The sequence below is a fragment of the Typha latifolia genome, chromosome 11 (genome assembly GCF_019914945.1).
Source record: "Typha latifolia isolate L0001 chromosome 11, TyphaL0001v2, whole genome shotgun sequence".
NCBI lineage: Eukaryota > Viridiplantae > Streptophyta > Magnoliopsida > Poales > Typhaceae > Typha > Typha latifolia.
The window spans coordinates 1988363-2006663 of NC_133096.1; the positions used below are offsets into that span (position 1 = coordinate 1988363).

Here is an 18301-nt window from a genome sequence, read left to right on the forward strand (position 1 = left end):
TCCTAATTAAACCATAAATTAGGAGAGTCAAAACTTCTAACCTCTCAATTTGGGTGTTTCAATCATGAGGATACCAAATAAGAGGCAACTTAATCAATAATAGGTTAAAGTTAACTTTTGATGTTTTTTAAATAATAAAAGCAAATGCACGGATCATATTGTGAAGGTCCAAAAGGTAGAATATAAATTTTGACGATAATAATAGCATAATGGATTGTGTCATTTATAAATTTCTCCAATTAACATAATTGGAGAGAGAATGAGCTAAACTTCCTTTAGATAACTACTATAAATTTGAGTCACTGAAAAAAACTTTTAACACTCTTTTTGAGCTATTGGTTTTGCTTCCTTGATGAAAAAAAAGGAAAATTTATAATTTGCTTTTATCACCATTCATATCCTAGATGAATATTTACCATTTGAATTCTATATTTTGCTTTTAATGTCTCAAAAACACTATAAATTGATTTTAAATAAATTTGGATTTAAATATGATATTTCTATAATGATTTTATTTTGAGAACAGTATGAATCCAAGTTATGATCTGATATCAATTGAAAATCTTAGGCTAACCCTGATCTAGAAGATAACAACCTACAACGGAAACACAAATATAGTCTAATAACCAAAAATAGAGATCAAAGAAAACACAAACAAAGTTTATATGGAAAACCCCAAACTTAAATAAACCATGGATCTTTTTAATTAAGATCAAATCAACAACTAATAATGTGTAAATACAAATCCCACTTATAGACCGCTCGTTGAATAAAACAACTAATTTTTAAATTCTCTTGCTCGCCAGAACCATAATAAATTGCTTTTCATAATTGCTTAATTCAATCTCATTAATCCTCGAGATCATTTCTGTCTTAGTGCCCCTAACGAGGCAATTACTTTTTCAAGATGGACTTAATAGCAATGATAAAAAAGATTCAAAGAACCCCCCACAAAGTTATATATATATATATATGAGAAAAACTACCTGCAAATCATTTTATGTTGGACTTGGATAGGTCATCTCTAGCTCCAGCATTCAGATACTCCCTAGTTTCATGCTCTTTGCCAAAAGTGTTTGAATGTTTGAGCATTTGTTCGGACGACCGAGTAGATAATTGAACGTAGAGCGATGGTTCCAACACACAGATTTTTTTTTCATATTATATAACCGTCGTGATACTATTTGAACACTTCAAAGACGATCTTCATACTATCTAAAATATTATAAAATCATTCAAATACCTTTCCAGTCTTATAAATTGTGGTAAATATAATTTCAAGTCTTTTATAATCATGCTCATCCAAAATATTCTAAATACATCCAAATAGAGTTTTTTTTTGGCTCAAATTGCCAATACAAAAATCTAACATATTTAAAGCACAATGTTCAATAATGCAATTTCTGAGCATATATTACATCTCTATGATTACCTTCCCACTTGCATGGCCATCCATGCTCCTAGCCCAGGCCTCATCTGCCTTCTCAAATGGATGCCTGGAATCCACCACTGTCTTCAGCTTCCCTTCCTTCACTAACTCAACCAGAAACTTGAGATCCTCCTTCCCAAGTGCCAATGAAATAGGCACCAACTTCTTTCTGGAGAAGGTCACCAAATTCAAAAGGGAGGTGAGAAAACTCTGTAGGCCTGGAGCTACGTCTATAACTTTCCCTTCAGCACTGAGATTCGGCTCAAAAGTGGACCATCCAGTTCCATATGCACAGTTTATGATGTAATCATATTGCTTGCCTGATGGACTTCTCAAGCTTGCACCTTCAGTTGTCTTGTAATCTAGCACCTCATCTGCTCCCAAGTTCTTAACCAATTCTAAGTTGCGGGCACCGCATGTAGCAGTTACATGTAAATTACCTAGCTTTGCAAGCTGGACAGCATATGATCCAACACCTCCAGAGGCAGCTGTGATCAGGATGTTGGCCGATTTGCCAGTGCCATCAAACTTAGTACCTATGCACTTCAGTGCATGCAGAGCAGTGAGAGCAGCTATAGGCAGACCTGCCGCTTCGACGGGAGAAACTTCGGGTGGCCTGTGGACTGTGAAACTTACAGGAGCCACAGCATATTCAGCAAGTCCACATCCTTTCTGAGATTAAATGTGTTACAATTGAGAACATGAGGAGAATCAGATGATGTACACATTATCTGTAATTAGTTATCAAAATAACAAAATTTTAAATGCATGCAATTCCAATCTTTGCACGTGCTCTAATATCTGCATACCTGCATACACGTGCAGAGAGAGAGAGAGAGAGAGAGAGAGAGAGAGAGAGAGAGATGTACTATTAATCTGTTTGTATTGGTATACTAGAGAGTCAAAGTTGGATAAAGCTTCCAAAATGACCCATTCAATTGATAGTGGTTTGAGACTTTTAAACTACCTATTACACAAATTCCATATGCTCTGAAGGTCTCTTTCCTAGTACTAAGTGTATATTAGCGCTAGTATGCTAAATCTTAGTAAAAACAATTACTAATCCAATCAAATGATCATATGTACCAAAATTCAGTAGATTTGGCTATGCTTCATGTAACAACCCAATTCCAAAAAAAAAGAATTTTGCATGGCACGATGTAGCCGGCCTCGTGCCATAGTTGTTGGCGCAGGCTGGGGGTGCCACGCGCTCCTAGCCGCTGGCCCGGCCAACTAGGCCGGGCCAGCTAGCTCCGGTGGGCCCGCCGGCACCGCAGCCGCAGCGTCGACGTCCCCACCGTCTCTCTCTTCCCCTTTATAGCTTTATAGTCCTCTCTCTCACTCTCTCTCTCGCTCACACCTAAGCTCAGGCTCGTCGAAGCCGAGCCGCCGACGAGAGGCTAGCCGCTGGCTGGCCAACAGCGACCGGTGCCCTCCCCACCGGCCCAGGTTCGCACTTCCCTCCCCTCCTCTCTTTCTTCTCTTCTTCTCTTCTTCTTCATCTCTTCTTCTTCTTCTTTCTTCCTTTCTTCTTCTTCTTCCTCAGTTGCTTCTTCTCTTCTTTGTTTTCTGCAACAATGCTAGGCTCGGCCCAGCACTGTAGCAGGCCAGTGCTGGACCAAGCCCAACACTAGTGTAATAATCCTTATTTTTATTATTTATTTATTTAGATATTTCTTTCTTAATTAATACAAATAGATTTAGACATTAATTATTGGATAATAATATATATTCATCAATATGATTATTGTTGATTATAATTAATTAATGATTAATTAGGTTATAAACTATTACGTATAAATATAGGTAATACCAATATTTATTTATTTATTTACTTATATGTCTAGTAGTTTAATAGATAGATTTGTAAATTATAATTATTAGATTTATATTCTAATATTCTTATGATATATATTTTAAGTAATTCTATTAATTTATTATATATTATTATTCTACAACAAATAAAATACTAGGCTTATTTAGTTATTTATTTATTATTTTATCGAGTAAAGACTGCATAGTCCCTAATTAATCAAGTTAGAGTATGAATTATAAAATTAATTATAATTAGACCAACAATATACTTATAGTTATTTAGCATTTTATTTTATTTTATTTTATAATTATATATTTAGAAATATTCTTATATAAATTAAAACAAACATCTTCTCCTTATACTATAATTAGCATTTTATGATAATAGTATAATTATAGTATTTGAATCATACCTATAATATAGATCTAGTTATGTAATAAAAAATAAAAAGAAGTAATTTTGAACCTAATAAACATTCATATTTTAATTAAATTAATTCTAATTACATAAACGGCTAACATCATACTACTTAAATATTTTCAGATCCCGAACTCTTTATTTGAGACCTCGTGGACTTTGCTAGCGATGAGTGTCACTCGGTTGATTGGCGGATGTGAGGGATACGTGGTTTGCGTTTTCTGATCAAGTGTGAGTAGTCTTATCCCCTAGATGCATTTCTCAAATTAGGTTATATTATATATTATGTACATAATATTTTGGCCTCCAGCATGATTATATGACTTTATCTAGAGATGATTACAGTCGAGCATATTTTTATCATGTATAGAATTAGGCTGATCTTGGATATGAGTATGATGATAATAAATAGAGATGATTAGAGATGATTATACTGTTATGACTTCGTGTCGAAGTGATTTTTAGTATGAGTGTGCATGTGATAGACTAGCAGGAGTATGCATGTGTTAGATACATGGTTGGAGTCTACATTGCATCATTTTTCTCTTGATTTCTGTTCCACCTAAATTCTTGTTATGCATTGACTCGTTATCGTACTGGATATATGCATGTGATTTGGCATTTAGAAAGAAAGCATGAAATATGATTTATAGGATAGTTGATAGAAAGCGTGGGGATACCCGAGTAGGCGCCAGGGTTAGGGGTGCCTGGAGTTATGATTATGGTCGCTGATATGCGATATCTCGTGACCCATGTCCGAGGTCAGTTGAGTCTGTGCGCACAGACAATCGGACACATGCCGTTCGCCAGGACATATGTGGCAAATTATCCTCACGAGGTTTCTATCAACTATGTGGGTGCCCGATCTAGATGGATATTGATACCCTAGCGGGTGGCAGGGTATGATTATATTTGAGATACTCTTGCGAGTCGCGGAGTATGCTCTGAGCCTTCGGACATAATGTTGAGACCGAGTACTGAGTGTTGATGTGCACAGTGGTCTAGTATGATGATATTATACCGAGATGTCGGTGATGATTGTGATGTTGAGAAATGCATATGATTTAATTATCATCGATTACCCTGATTATCGAGTGATCAATATGCATCATATATTGTTGCATTTGATATCATAGCATGATCATGGTCGGCATGTATTATATGTGTTATATTTGAGAGAGAGTTGTGATGATAGTATAACATGGAGATTTGTTTACCCATTGTCGAGGATTATATACTTTTATCAGTTACGACATATTATCTACTTTTTATTTATATATTATTGATGATACATTCATATGCTCATTCATGACATGATGCTCTTGCTGATTCATATTATCTAGTATATGATTTACTCTCTGTTTGATATCACTAATTTGGGGTAAGGTCTATTCACTGAGCTTTTTGCTCATGACTCTCTTTATTTCTTTCTTTTTAACCCCCATAGATATTATGGTATATGGTACTGCCTTGAGATACCCTGATGAGATATTTTAGAGCAAAAATAAGATAAGCTATAGATGCGAAACGGTATAGATGATAGTTTATATAGAAATTGAGTTATACCAGTATTTGATATTTGTACTCTTTTGTATTAGACGATGATCTGTATGATACAGGTCGAATCATGACGTACTCTTGTATTAGTTGTTTTAGTTGTATCTTAATGGTTTGTTATAGCCTGTGTGGGTCCTGCCAGATTATATAGTGGTTTAATGTATATTATTGTGGAATAGGATATTCATATATTAACAAGTTTATTTGGTTAATAGTATGATTTATCTGGCGATAGATTATGTGATCATGGATAGGTTAGCAGGTTTTATTTGATGATGTTATGATTATATGTGCACAGGAGAGTATCTATGCATGATGGGCCCCGCCCGACTTGTCACGTGCCGTGTGGGCGCGTGGATGTGCACGTGCCCCTGTCGGGCAGGAGCGTTACACTTCAAGACAATAAACCACAAAAAAAGTATGTATCTATCATTAGAATATACAAATTCTGATTTGATAGTTGTATTGTAAAAAAGGATCCAAATTATTTTATAAGTAAATCAAATATTCTACAAAATAGCCAAATGCTTGTTCCCGATTCACATATCTACGTATTAGTTCAGTATTCATATTCGCACATGTCAGTGCCCACTGTCTCCTACTCTAAATCTAGCATTGTTGTGGTTTTGTGATTTTCTTTCATGGCATCTGTTTGTTTGTATTCCACGAGGATCAACTATTCAATCTATGTAGATGAAACATCCTGGTAGGGCATTTGACCAATAAACTCATTCCTTTTATTACACACTATATTATGTAAGCATCTAAAAGAAAATATCAAAATGCATTTAGTTAATTTCACAAATGTATCAAATGAACAGAAAGGTTACAGCTTCTCAAATATATAAACACTATAAAACATTATTTTTGAGTTTTGAGCTGACTAAATAACTTGGGTGGTTAGGTTATTACGTCTAACACCTCATCAAGTGTACAGCATTCCTTCAGCTCATATAATGGAGAACAAGAGTTTCTGAGAACTTACCCAAAATTTTAGCTTGCATAAAACCTTGTCACCTGCTTTAAATGTATTCACATCTGAGCCAATCTCGACAATCTCTCCGGTGATATCCGTTACTGTTCAACAGAAGTTGGAAGGAAACTTAATTTCTCATACTTCCATCCAGGATTATGTGCAACAAGGAAAGAAAAGAACCAGCTCTATACTGGTTGTATGATGTCACTGGAGGTCTCAATAAACATATTCATTAATAAGAAACATGTGAGGACTAAGTCTTACAATAATGGTAGATGTTAACCACATATTTACACAAACTCACATTCCAATTTGAACTTTAATAACCTATAGGTGGACGCCAGAATGAAAGTCTAATCTAGGCAGACCAAACTGCATCACACTATGCAGAAAAATGAGTTCAAGTATAAGATCTTTCATCCTCTCTGTAACGGTGGTGCTTTTATACCTCGAAATTTGTGAACAAAACACATTTTTTGTAGTAACTAATCATAGAAAAAGTGTGCTAGAAACAAGGCACAAGTTATCATAAGAGTAGGTTAAAGCTAGAAGTCAAAAGAAAGAGTTTCAGACATTTTTGGAAAAAGTGTTCAAACTTCAAAGAGTGTTCAAAGATGTTGAAACGGATCCAAAATTTGAATGCTCTCAAATCCGTTCAAATGGACTTAGATAAAAAAAAGTTTCATTTGAACATTTATTGAACAGATTTTTTAGAGAGCAATAATGTTGAATGTTTGAAGTCCGTTCAAGTGGACCTAAAAGTTCCTAATGACTTTCCCTTAGGAGTTCAAATGCTTGAGGAGCCGTTCGAACACCACAAACTACTGGAAAGTGTTGGACCTGTCTTTGGAAAGATTTGAAGGAGATTTTGGGACTTCCTACTCCGATTGAAATAGGGTTTGATCGCCTATAATATAAAAATGAAGGCTATTTCATTTGTAAGTCTTTGGAAATCTCTTTCTACATCAAAACCCTATGAGCTTTATTGAGGAGACGAAAGCTTATTTTGTCTAAGATCAACATCATCACCAGAGTTATTACATGAAGATTTCAGAGGTTCTACACTTGTCCATCTATGTCAACATTTCAAAGGAGTATTCAGACGTGGTCTTTTCGACTTCGTGGATTCTAGTGGAATTAGTGATCTAATACATATGGAGTAGTCTGTCGCGAGGTCTAGCAAGCAAGAAGAAGTCAACCATTAGTCGTGAGTGTCGAACGATAGAATGGGTGTTAAGTATATCTTGTATCTATGATTATAGTAGATTAGTGGTAGTTATCCCTTGATCGATAGGAGTTTTCCACGTAAAAATGCTTGTGTCTCATGATTGCTTGCTTTGTGCTTTTATTTTGTCTTCTTCCTATTTTGATTGTTTTTATCTTAGAAATTTTTTCTTATAGAGCCCGACATTTTTTTCCCTCTCTTTGCCAAGTCTTGAGCAATCAAAAGTCTCTACCACTAGGAATAGGAAGGTTATCGTTTTATATTATATGTGCAAATTAAACTATTTTTAATCTAGGATAGCAGCAGAATACTGAAGGAAATTAAATATTTGTTTGAATTTAATATTTGCCTAACAACTATATCAATTACATTCAAGATTACTTCTTATGCCAATGGGTCAAGACAGAGGGAATGAAGCTTCTGATTAACTGATTTTTTTTCTAAAGGAAAACCAATTAGATAATGGTGAGATCAATATTTTATACTTCCTGCTCACTCTAGGCTCGAGATTTTTCATATGCCAAAGTCATGGGATTGGAATTAAATGGGTGAAGATTTTGACATTAAATAACTTATTGGCCTGGCCGCTTTACAACTTAGGTTATTTCTCTAACACCATGTCAAATCTGATGTTCTCATCCATTGAAATTCAGTGTATTCTCCTTTTACAAGATGTGAAGATCTCTCTGTGGTTGAGCAGGCAAGAACATCATGTTCATAAGTAGAATAGCTCCTTATTCTTAATGCAAGAATGTTAGCAAGTTCACACTAGAATTTCTGTTTATGGTGGCGCTAGAAGGAGAAGACAGATCAGGAAGTTAGTACTATTTTTTCATTTTAAGAAAAGAGAAAATTTTCATGTTATTGTCAACTCTCTACAACTCAATACAGCTTAGAATGTTCTACTCGCCTAAGATTTCAATTCAAAAACAAAACACCAAACCAATGATTTCAGAGCTTTTTACTAGATGAAAAATAAAAGAATCTTTTTAACCTAAAAGCAGTACAGAAAGAACAGTTTATCAAATCTAATAGTTATGTTAGTTCAGTGCAAAAATAGGAAATATATTTAGAATGATGCCTAAACCAGTAGAAAAGAATTCAATTTGTATCCACTCAGATGTTTAATGCTTATGTTTACTGGTAAGGGAAATTGCCATGTACACAACTTGGAAAGAAAAGAAATACCAATATCCCCTATTATTCAAGCAATTCAACTTCCAGAACAATTACTGTACTTATACTTCTTTGTTGTTTCATTGACTGCTGCATCTGGAGAATTTAGTCCAGTAGTCCACATTTTGTTTCACCATGGTGATATTATGCTCTATGCCTATTTTATAGGACTTAGAAGGTGAATTATTTGCATTCAAATATAGAGATGTTTCCATGGTTGAAGCATTTCTTTGTTCCCAAATCATTCTCTAGTCTCTACATTATCTTGAGAGAAAAGCCTTCTTATTGTAAACTGAAAAGAGACTAAAAGACTTACGAATATCAAGAACTTATCTATATTGTAATGTTCACATTTAATGGCATGATGTAGACCAAAACAACATGAATGAACATTATCATGACATGTTCTAAAAAGTGTGTGGGTATGTAGCAACCAAGGGGTTTCACAGCGCATGGTGAGCACCACCGCGGATGACATGTTCCGAAGGAAGGGTCTAAAAAATATGATATAAAATTACTTTTCCTAAGTTATCTAACTTCTATATAATCTAATAGAAAAAAGACATAAAACTAATAATTAAGCAAGTCTACAGCAACATCACCCCAAAAGGCAACATGGCTATTAAAAAAAACGCAACATAAACTTCAAGCTAGTCTCTTCTTTTCTTTCTTGCACTCATGGTTTGGGATTTAGGGCATCAATAGGAATTTTATCCTTTTTGGAATGTGTTAGACCAGTTTCATAGAATTTGATTGAATTGAATGAACTGGTTCCTAATAGATTTTAGCCTTTTAGAAATATGTTTGGACTAGGCCTCTGTTTGGGCTGGCTTTAGCCCGCCACCATGAGCCTTTATCCACCATAGCACTCGATACAGGCCAAAACGCCTTCTAGATCTGCTATAAGAAAAATGTATCGGCTGACCCTCAGCCATTGCGACTGCCTCACACTTTTTCTTTAGAAGACTCCTAACAGAAGCCTACGAAGCAATTCAATAAGAATAACTTAAAATATATGAATTGAACTGATAGTGTGCATTACGCAACCTCAGAGACATTTAAATATTTAATAACCATTTGTAAAGAGGCAATTTAATCATTGAAGAATAGTATAGAACTATATATTATAGCATATTCTTTAAAACAATTCATATTTTCATCTCTCACAGTACCATAACCACAATCTAAAATCGATGATTCGATTTAGGATGGAAATGGACTTTTACCTGGTATAAATGGAAACTTAGGAGGCAAAAATGGACGTAGCATTCCACTCTGAATTTTCCAGTCAGCTGGATTAATACTCGCTGCCTCTACTTTTATTAGGACCTCATCATTCTTGGGTGAAGGAATTGGAATCTCAACATACTACAGTAAGCAGAAAGATAATGTAGATGAGAAATTGAAAAGTCAGCAAAATAAATGCTTTACAATTCTTTTCAGAAGTAACTATAATAGACAGAAAATTACAAGAGGAATAAAAAATTGGAATCAAACTTATATTTGCCAGTTTTAATGTGCAACTTCTACTAAAGTTCTAGTCTAGTTTAGGAATGATTGATCCAGTGATTATGTCAACTCACCAAAATTTGGGTCTTTCCTCCAAGATAATGACATATTACACAATAAGAAAATTTAGCAAGTTTTGGAGATCTAAGACAAGATCTAACAACTAGAGAAACTTATCCTGAAAGCCACATGCTTTCTTTTACACATCAATAATTCACAGTGGCTAGTTTATTATTCTGACTTCAAACTTAATATATATGGGTCAACGATCGAACTATTTTCATATCTTATAACAACTCCAATATTTACATTCTTAGCCTATTGAAACTTCACAATTATGAAAATTGCCAAGATGGAAGAAGAACTATCAACTATCCAACTCTCACTTTCAAGGATTGACTGCAAAGTAGCACTTTCTTGAGGGGTATCAAGAAAACTATTCAAGCAAAGAAACACTAGAAGTCACTAATATGTTTACCAGACAACTCCCTAAAATCTTTACCCACCCAATTGAAAAGAACCCATTTTTATCAGAAATCACCACTCCTTAGTTTCTTTCTTTAAGGAAAAAAGATAAGAAGTTAAAAAAAAAAGGGCACATAGAAATGATTAAGTATACCTCAAGGGACGCAGCGCCGCCGCCATAGCTCTTGTATTGGAAGGCGTGCATGGTCTTCCCGGCCATGTCGAGGGAGGGCAGAGAGAGGAAAATAGAACAAAGTGGGAGGGGCAATTTGGGAAGGTGAAGTCTAGAAAATCGAAGCTCAAGAGTCGTCGGGCTTAGTAAGAGGGCTTGGTGTATTTATAGCACAAGACTATTTTAAAATTTTAAAACTATAGAGATTACAAATAACACCTTACATTTTGATTATATTATAATAAACTCCTCTTATTTATTTATTTTTTAATGCAGACCACTCTATTTACTTAAAAATATAGTCATATACTATTGTTGGATAGATAGAGATGCGAAAGGGTTAAATACTATTGTTGGATAGATAGAGATGCGAAAGGGTTAAATACTATTGTTGGATAGATAGTGATGCGAAAGGGTTAAATGCATTTTACCCCTTTCGCTTATGTCCAAAATTATTTTATCTTTATATATTTTAAAAAAATTTAAACTAGTCTCTTTATTTAACACTAAAGTAAAATAATTAATTTTTTTAGTCAAACTTAACTTAATAACGTTAAAATGACTAAAATGCCTTTATCGTTTTGTTAGGAAAGACATACAGATTTTCATATAATGCAGCAAATTATCAAAATAGTTACGGTACTTTGTTAAATTTAATAGAAAAATTAATAGTCTCACTTTAGTCATAAGTACAAGAATTGGTTTAAAATTTTTTGAAGTACAGAAGAGTAAAAGTAATTTTTGGTATAAGTACATATGGTAAAATATATTTTATCCCATGTGAAAATTATATGTTATCCCTTATGGTTAAGCCTACATTTATTTCATCTTGTATAGTTTACCTTCCTATTATGTTTAATTAAACTAGAGTTCGAATTTAAAGCTCTTCGTTAGAAATAAAGATTTAAATATTTAATAAATTTTTTAATGCATCTAAAATAATACTGATTAAATTTTAGATAACAAAAATATGATAAATATATTTAACACATATATGAGGCGAAGATTAAATAAACCCAGACAACCTTGAATTTTATGAAGGCAAATTTATAAGGAAATTAAAACAGTGACATGAATATTTTCCCTTCAATAAAAAGGCTCTTTAAATTGTATCCAGTCTATTAAGAACTTTGGCAGGAAGCCAGAATAAAACATATAATAAAGACGAGTAGAAGAAAGGACTGCATTAATCAAAATAAGGCGACAACCAAAAGAAAGAGTTTTTACTATCCAACTTGCCAATCTCTTCTTAAGAGGAAGATCAAGGTATTTATTTGCAAAGGACTTAGATAAATCTAGGTTGCGTCACACAATGGATTCTGTGAACTAATCCATATTAAGATATGTTAATTAATTGTTAAAATATGAGACATTTGCAAAATATAGGGTAAAATATATTTAACCTAAAAGAATACTATTTTTCTTTTTATGCCATTAGATAATATTAGTCTTTTTTTAATCCCAAATTACAAAGATCTATCTATCTGTGAAGGTCCAAATGCAGAATGTAAATAATAATAAAGTAATATTGACGTAACTCCAACGGCTAGTCAAATGAAGAGGATTTAAAAAATGCCACATTATGTGTTGTTTGAGGAGATGAGACTTCTAGATATATAATTTTAAAGGCTTAGTCTCTTCATTTCCCTGTCAATTTCATTAATTGACTATTATATTTCCTTTCTCCAAGTTCTTAATAGGAGGCATTACTAATTTATCTCCTTACTTTATGTATGAAGTATCATTATTTAATTTCCATTCATAATCTTGTACTAAATATCTCTATCTTTCTATATGTAATAATAATAATAAGTAACACTCATGTGGTTAGTTAAATTTTTAAGCTTCTTTTTTTAAATTTTTATTTGTGTCACTTAGTCCAGTTGCAGTGCTATATACAACTATAAGATCTTCTAAATTAATTTTAATATATTTGATCTTTTACTTAAGATTTGCAATGTCGATTTCAAATGAAAGAAACATGAGACTCAAGAGAATTTTCACACAAAAGAACAAGAAACTATTTTTTCCAACTAGTTGTAATAAAACTACAAAGGAATTTTGATCCTTTTTTGTAAGAATTAAATGTCTGTTAGATAGTTGTATATATATTAGAATTACAAGAGAGTCGAGTGACACAAAATAAAAGTTATTATAACAGTATGTTCAAGCTCTGTACTTATTATTAAAGACATGATACGCACTGTTTATTTTTTTAATTATAATACTAGACTCTAATGTGTATTTTATTATAATAAATGTACATTAACTGTAAAAAAAATATGCACTAAATTTTATATACTAAATTAAAAAATTAAATATAATTAAATTGACAATTCCTTGCATGGTTTCATACCTATCATCACTCATTTCTTTGATCAAAGTTGTTAATTTAATGCCATAATATTACCATATTGATTAATCACTATCTCCATTATTGCATATCAGCTCAAAGTTTTCTTCGTGTTTAGCTTCCATCAACAAGGAATTGACTATGACTTCTAGACAGGTTTTATTAGTTTCTTGTACAACAAGTTCTTACTAATGCTTCAGATGAATCACATAGACTTGTAAAATGAAAAAATTAAAAATAAAACATTTGTTTTAATGAAAACCAAAGGTCTTGTAAACTTTTATCAGAATCAAGTCAAAGTTTTGAATCCATTAGTTTAGAGTTCATGTCCTTCTAGTTTTCATCAACCACTAATTGATCATCGTAATGAGATTTTAAAATATTCAAGATTCTTAAACTTCTTTTTTTTAATTATCGTTTACTCCCTACATGCCTAACTCTAGTATTATGAAATATTATAGAAATCAACTGAATAAAACATATTCATATAGTTTCTTAGACTAGGTTTAGGGTTAGGCGTTAAAATATCAATACAAGCATATATCTGTTATTTAACTTTTTCTCTTTTAAAAATAAATTATGAATAATTCTATTTAAACTTTCTAAACTATTTCTGTTTTTCACATATAATCCTTAAATTTTTTTTTACCACATACATCCCCTAAACTAAAAGATTTTTTGGTTCAAATGCCCATATAGATACTTTTTTTTCTTAGTTTAAGAGATTACATATTGATATTTTTCTTAGTTCAGAAGGTGTACATAGGTAATAAAAAAATCTAGAGAATATATATGAAAAAATAATGATAGTTTAGAAAGTCTAAATAAAATTATCCTAATAAGGAGCTTGTTTTATACAACCTCTAAGAAAAATTAATCGAGATACCCGAAAGAAGCAGCGTAAAATATAATTCTATCTATATGTTATATATGGTATGGACAAAAGTTTTATTCAACGCCTTATGACCCAAGTTATAGTTCACATCTGCCTATGTAATTAACTTCTGCATCTTTTCACACCATGAATAGTAAATCTTTGGAAAAGTCAAATAGAATAATACCCGAATGGTTAATGGGGCTTATATTGCACGAGTATTTTCATGTTCGATCTATAAAAGACATCATTAAATTATGTATGTATATATATATATGGGAAAATATAATTTATATCCTTATGGTTAGTCAAAATGTAGAGTGCCTTTCTAAACCTTCATTTGTGTGTGTTAAAAGTAAATTTTAATTAATTTTATAATTTAAATATAAAGTAAGTCTAGTTTTGTGTTAAAAAATGAAAAATTAAATATTGTAAAAAATAAATATGTAAATGAACTTGGCTTGTTCGGCATGCCTAGGCATAACTGCCTGAAGAAAAGTGGCGCCCTATGTATAGGATTTCTCATCTATCTTTTCTCTATGGTACAAATCAGAATAATATTCCTACGCCACCAGTTTGCACATGCCTTCGAGTTTATTTTTTCAAAATTTTACTCCTCGGATTTGTTCAAAATATATTTAAGAGAAAAACTAACCGAGAAGTGGCCAAAGCTTTGTATTCATTGAAATTTAGAATATTATTTTATATCCAAAAAAGTATATATAGGTGTTTAGAGGTATTTTGAATTTATTACCTCTTGTAACCCCTAAGTAAATTTAGCTCATTAATTATTTAAAAATAATCTTTCTGGTCATTACAAAACTTTTAAATTCTTATAATATTTTAATTTTAAATTACTTTAGTTATTAATTTAAATTAATTTGAATTCTAAAATTAATAATAGTCCCCACAAAGGAATTTAAAAATCACAAACATTAAAACAATTAACATTATACATATAATATAATATAATATAATATGAGAAGATCAAATCAAAATTTATACTATATATCAGTATTAAGTACCTTTCGGTTTGAATTTGTACCTTACATTGGTTGTTTTAGGCTAAGTCTTAAACTAAGTTTTATATATCAATCTTCTACAAACATGCACATAATAAGATGAGTATATTATTTTTGTGCGCGGTACCACTATTTATAGTCATGTGCTTGTCTTGATTATTATGAGACTAATAAATTGTCCAAGTCTCATAATCACAATATCACGACAACTCTCACTTAAGTGAATTCTCAAAAAGTGTCTACAGCAGAACATATCTTTCAAAAATTAAAATATGCATTAGAGTCATTAAGAGTTAAACTCAACCTGACTGTCGCATGAAGTACATCACCATAGGGAAGGAAAGAGAAAATGATAATGTCACGTTAGTGCTCTTCAGATTGTTCATCAATAGCTTTGTTTCTATCCAACTTCACTTTTAGATAAATTCAATCATGTTGTATGGATCCACTACTGAAATATTTAAGTAAGTTTTAGACCCATCCCCCTCGATGACTCTACAATAAAGGTCTTCATAAGACCTTTAGTAAGTTGATTGGCTAAATTCCTCTTCGATCTAACAAATGTCAATATAATCATATTACACTTCATAATTTTTACAGTTTTATATCTCATTAGCATATGCCAATTCATTTTTTTATCTAAATTTTATTGATAAAATAATTCAATCACTACTTGCGAATCACAAAGCATAGAAATAGAAGGTAGTGGTTTTGGAATCAAAGATAATTTAGATAATAAGTTATGTATTCATCTAGCTTCAATGCGCGTTGTATCTAAAACTATCAATTTAGATTCTATTATATTAGGAGCTATAATAGTTTGTTAATGCAAACTCTAAAATATAGCACCACCTCCTAAGATAGATTTAACATTGTTTATATTAGTAACCCAATTAGCATCACTATATTCCTCTAGGACATTTAGAAATCTAGTATATATAGGGGACAAATCAATGGTACCTTTAAGGTATTGGAATATCCAGTTAAAGCTAATCAATGATTTTCATTAGGGTTGCTAGTATATCTACTAAGTCTTCCTACCGCATAAGAAATGTCAGGACGTGCATAACTTGCAACATATTTAAGGGGATCCAATTTGTTGTGCATATTCAAGTTGTCAAATTGAATCTTCTAATTTTTTTTAATTCAATAGTGTTACTGAAAGGAATAACAATATGTTATAAATTATTATAGTGATACTTATCTAGCATTTTCTTAATAAAATGAGATAAACTTAAAGCTATAGAACCATTGTTTCTAATAAGCTTCAAACTAAATAAGTATATGTTTTACATCTTCAATAATCGTCAATGATGATCCTAATATCAAAATATCATCTATATACAGACATAAAATGATAACACCCTTATCATTTTAATTTATAATATTGACACTTATCTAAGTCATTTGTTTGAAATCTAAATGATAAAACTATATTATTAAATTTTAAGTGCTATTATTTATGTGTTTGTTTATGACCGTAAAGTGATTTTTTAAGTTACATATTTTGTTTTCTTATTATTTTACTACAAAGCCTTTAGATTGTTAAATATAATTCTTTTATTCTAAATCTTCATCTAAAACTATTGTTTTTATATCCATTTGACATAAAGAGTTTATGTGTTGAGGCTAAAGCTATTAAGATTCTAAGAGTAGCGAAGCTACTAACTAGAGCATATGTGTTAAAATAATCTATTCCTTTTTTTTGAGAATATCCTTTAGTTACTGACATCGCCTTATATCTATCTATTATACTATTAAAATTAAGTCTTTTTAAATATCCATTTACATCCTATAGTTAGTTGTGAGGGTAAATCTATCAAAATCTATATTTTCTTTCTATAATTGACTTTATCTCATTATTAATTGATTCTTTCTAAAAAGAAGCTTCTAAAGTAGACACGGCTTCAAAATAAGAATTTGGATTCCCATCTATTAATAGGCATAAAAATCATAAAGTTTTTTTTTTCTACTCATTTCTTACACTCTTTCTTATATAGTTTCGTTATCAAATACTAGAGAAATATAAGAAATATAAGCTACATTTCGACTAAAAAGAGTATTTTAAAAGGGAATATGTCTTCAAAGAAAATAGCATCTCTAGATTCGAAGATAGAGTTATTTAAAATTTTACCCACTTCGGAGTTATATACTAGGAATCTATTTGCATTACTATTTTTTACATATCCTATTAAGATTGCATTTATAAAGAAGAAACTCTTTCTTTCCAAATTTCATAGGGAGTCTTATCACTTTTACTAAAAGGTACTCTATGTAGTATAAAATAAGCTATAAGAAGTGCTCAACCCAAAGATTTTTGGGTGTACCAAAACTTTTATATATATTTATGTGGCATTTGGACTAGACAATAAACAACAATAAAAGTTAAGAAGTAGTCATTACAATACTAACTTAGTAATAAGTTATAATACTAACTTAGTAATAAAAGTAGCAGTTATAATTATTAAAACAGAATTCAAATTAAAGATGGTTTTAAGACGAAAAGCTAATTTTTTTTATTTTTTAAGATAAAATTAATTACTAATAAGACTAGAAATGTAGGCCAAACCCCAGAGTAGATAATTAACACAAAAACTAATACAACTTTTCTTTAAATCATTAAAAGTAAAATTTAATTAATTTTATAATTTAAATATCAAGTAAGTCTAGTTTTTGTGTTAAAAATGAAAAATTAAAAATATTGTAAAAAATGAATATGTAAAGGAACCTGACCTGTAAAGTATAACTACCATAGAAAAGTGATGCCCTCATAGAATTTTCTTGCCTATCTTTTCTCCAAAGTACAACTCTGAATAATATTATCATTTCGTCGATTTGACATTTCTCTTTGAAAAATATACTCTTTCAATTTGATTAGAAAAACTGAGTGAGAGAGAGAAGTGGTTAAACCTTTATATTTGATTGAAATTTTGTGATATGGTTTTCATATCCAAATGGATATATATAGAGTATATATATATATATATGTTTAGAGGTATCTTGAATTTATTACCTCTTGTAACCCTTTAAAAAATTTAGCTCATTAATTATTTTAAAATGACAGTTACGGCCATTAGGAAACTTTTAAAATTTTAAATTTATTTAATTATTAATTTTAAATTAATTTGAAATCTGAAATTAATAACAGTGTGATTAAGGTATTTGTCTGTTAAAAGATGTCAAATTTTTGATATTTTTGCTCTTTGTATTATCTCTTTCTTAAATATTTGCAATGTCTAAAGTGTAAAAATGAGAAGGATTTCAGAAAAAAAAACATAAGACTTAATTTTCACAAGCAAACCTATTTTCC

The 18301-nt window shown here is 31.2% G+C and overlaps 1 protein-coding gene across 1 annotated transcript; it reads right to left on the reverse strand.

Annotated features, from left to right (window-relative positions):
• Positions 1-1260: 1260 nt before the first annotated feature.
• On the reverse strand, positions 1261-10888 carry LOC140797216 (chloroplast envelope quinone oxidoreductase homolog). The gene is made up of 4 exons (XM_073150498.1): positions 10725-10888; positions 9823-9964; positions 6205-6296; positions 1261-2101 (listed from the first exon to the last, which is right to left on the reverse strand). The coding sequence occupies exons 1-4, from the start codon at positions 10788-10790 to the stop codon at positions 1415-1417; spliced, it is 987 nt and encodes a 328-aa protein (XP_073006599.1). The 5' UTR covers positions 10791-10888; the 3' UTR covers positions 1261-1414.
• Between the last annotated feature and the right edge of the window lie 7413 nt (positions 10889-18301).

Bases quoted from the DNA above. Each gene is read 5' to 3' on its own strand.
- LOC140797216 (XM_073150498.1), bottom strand. From the start codon at position 10,790: ATGGCCGGGAAGACCATGCACGCCTTCCAATACAAGAGCTATGGCGGC. The intron at 9,965-10,724 runs GTATACTTAATC...TGCTTACTGTAG, and splicing joins GCGGCGCTGCGTCCCTTGAG to TATGTTGAGATTCCAATTCC. The intron at 6,297-9,822 runs GTAAAAGTCCAT...TCTGTTGAACAG, and splicing joins TAAGTTTCCATTTATACCAG to TAACGGATATCACCGGAGAG.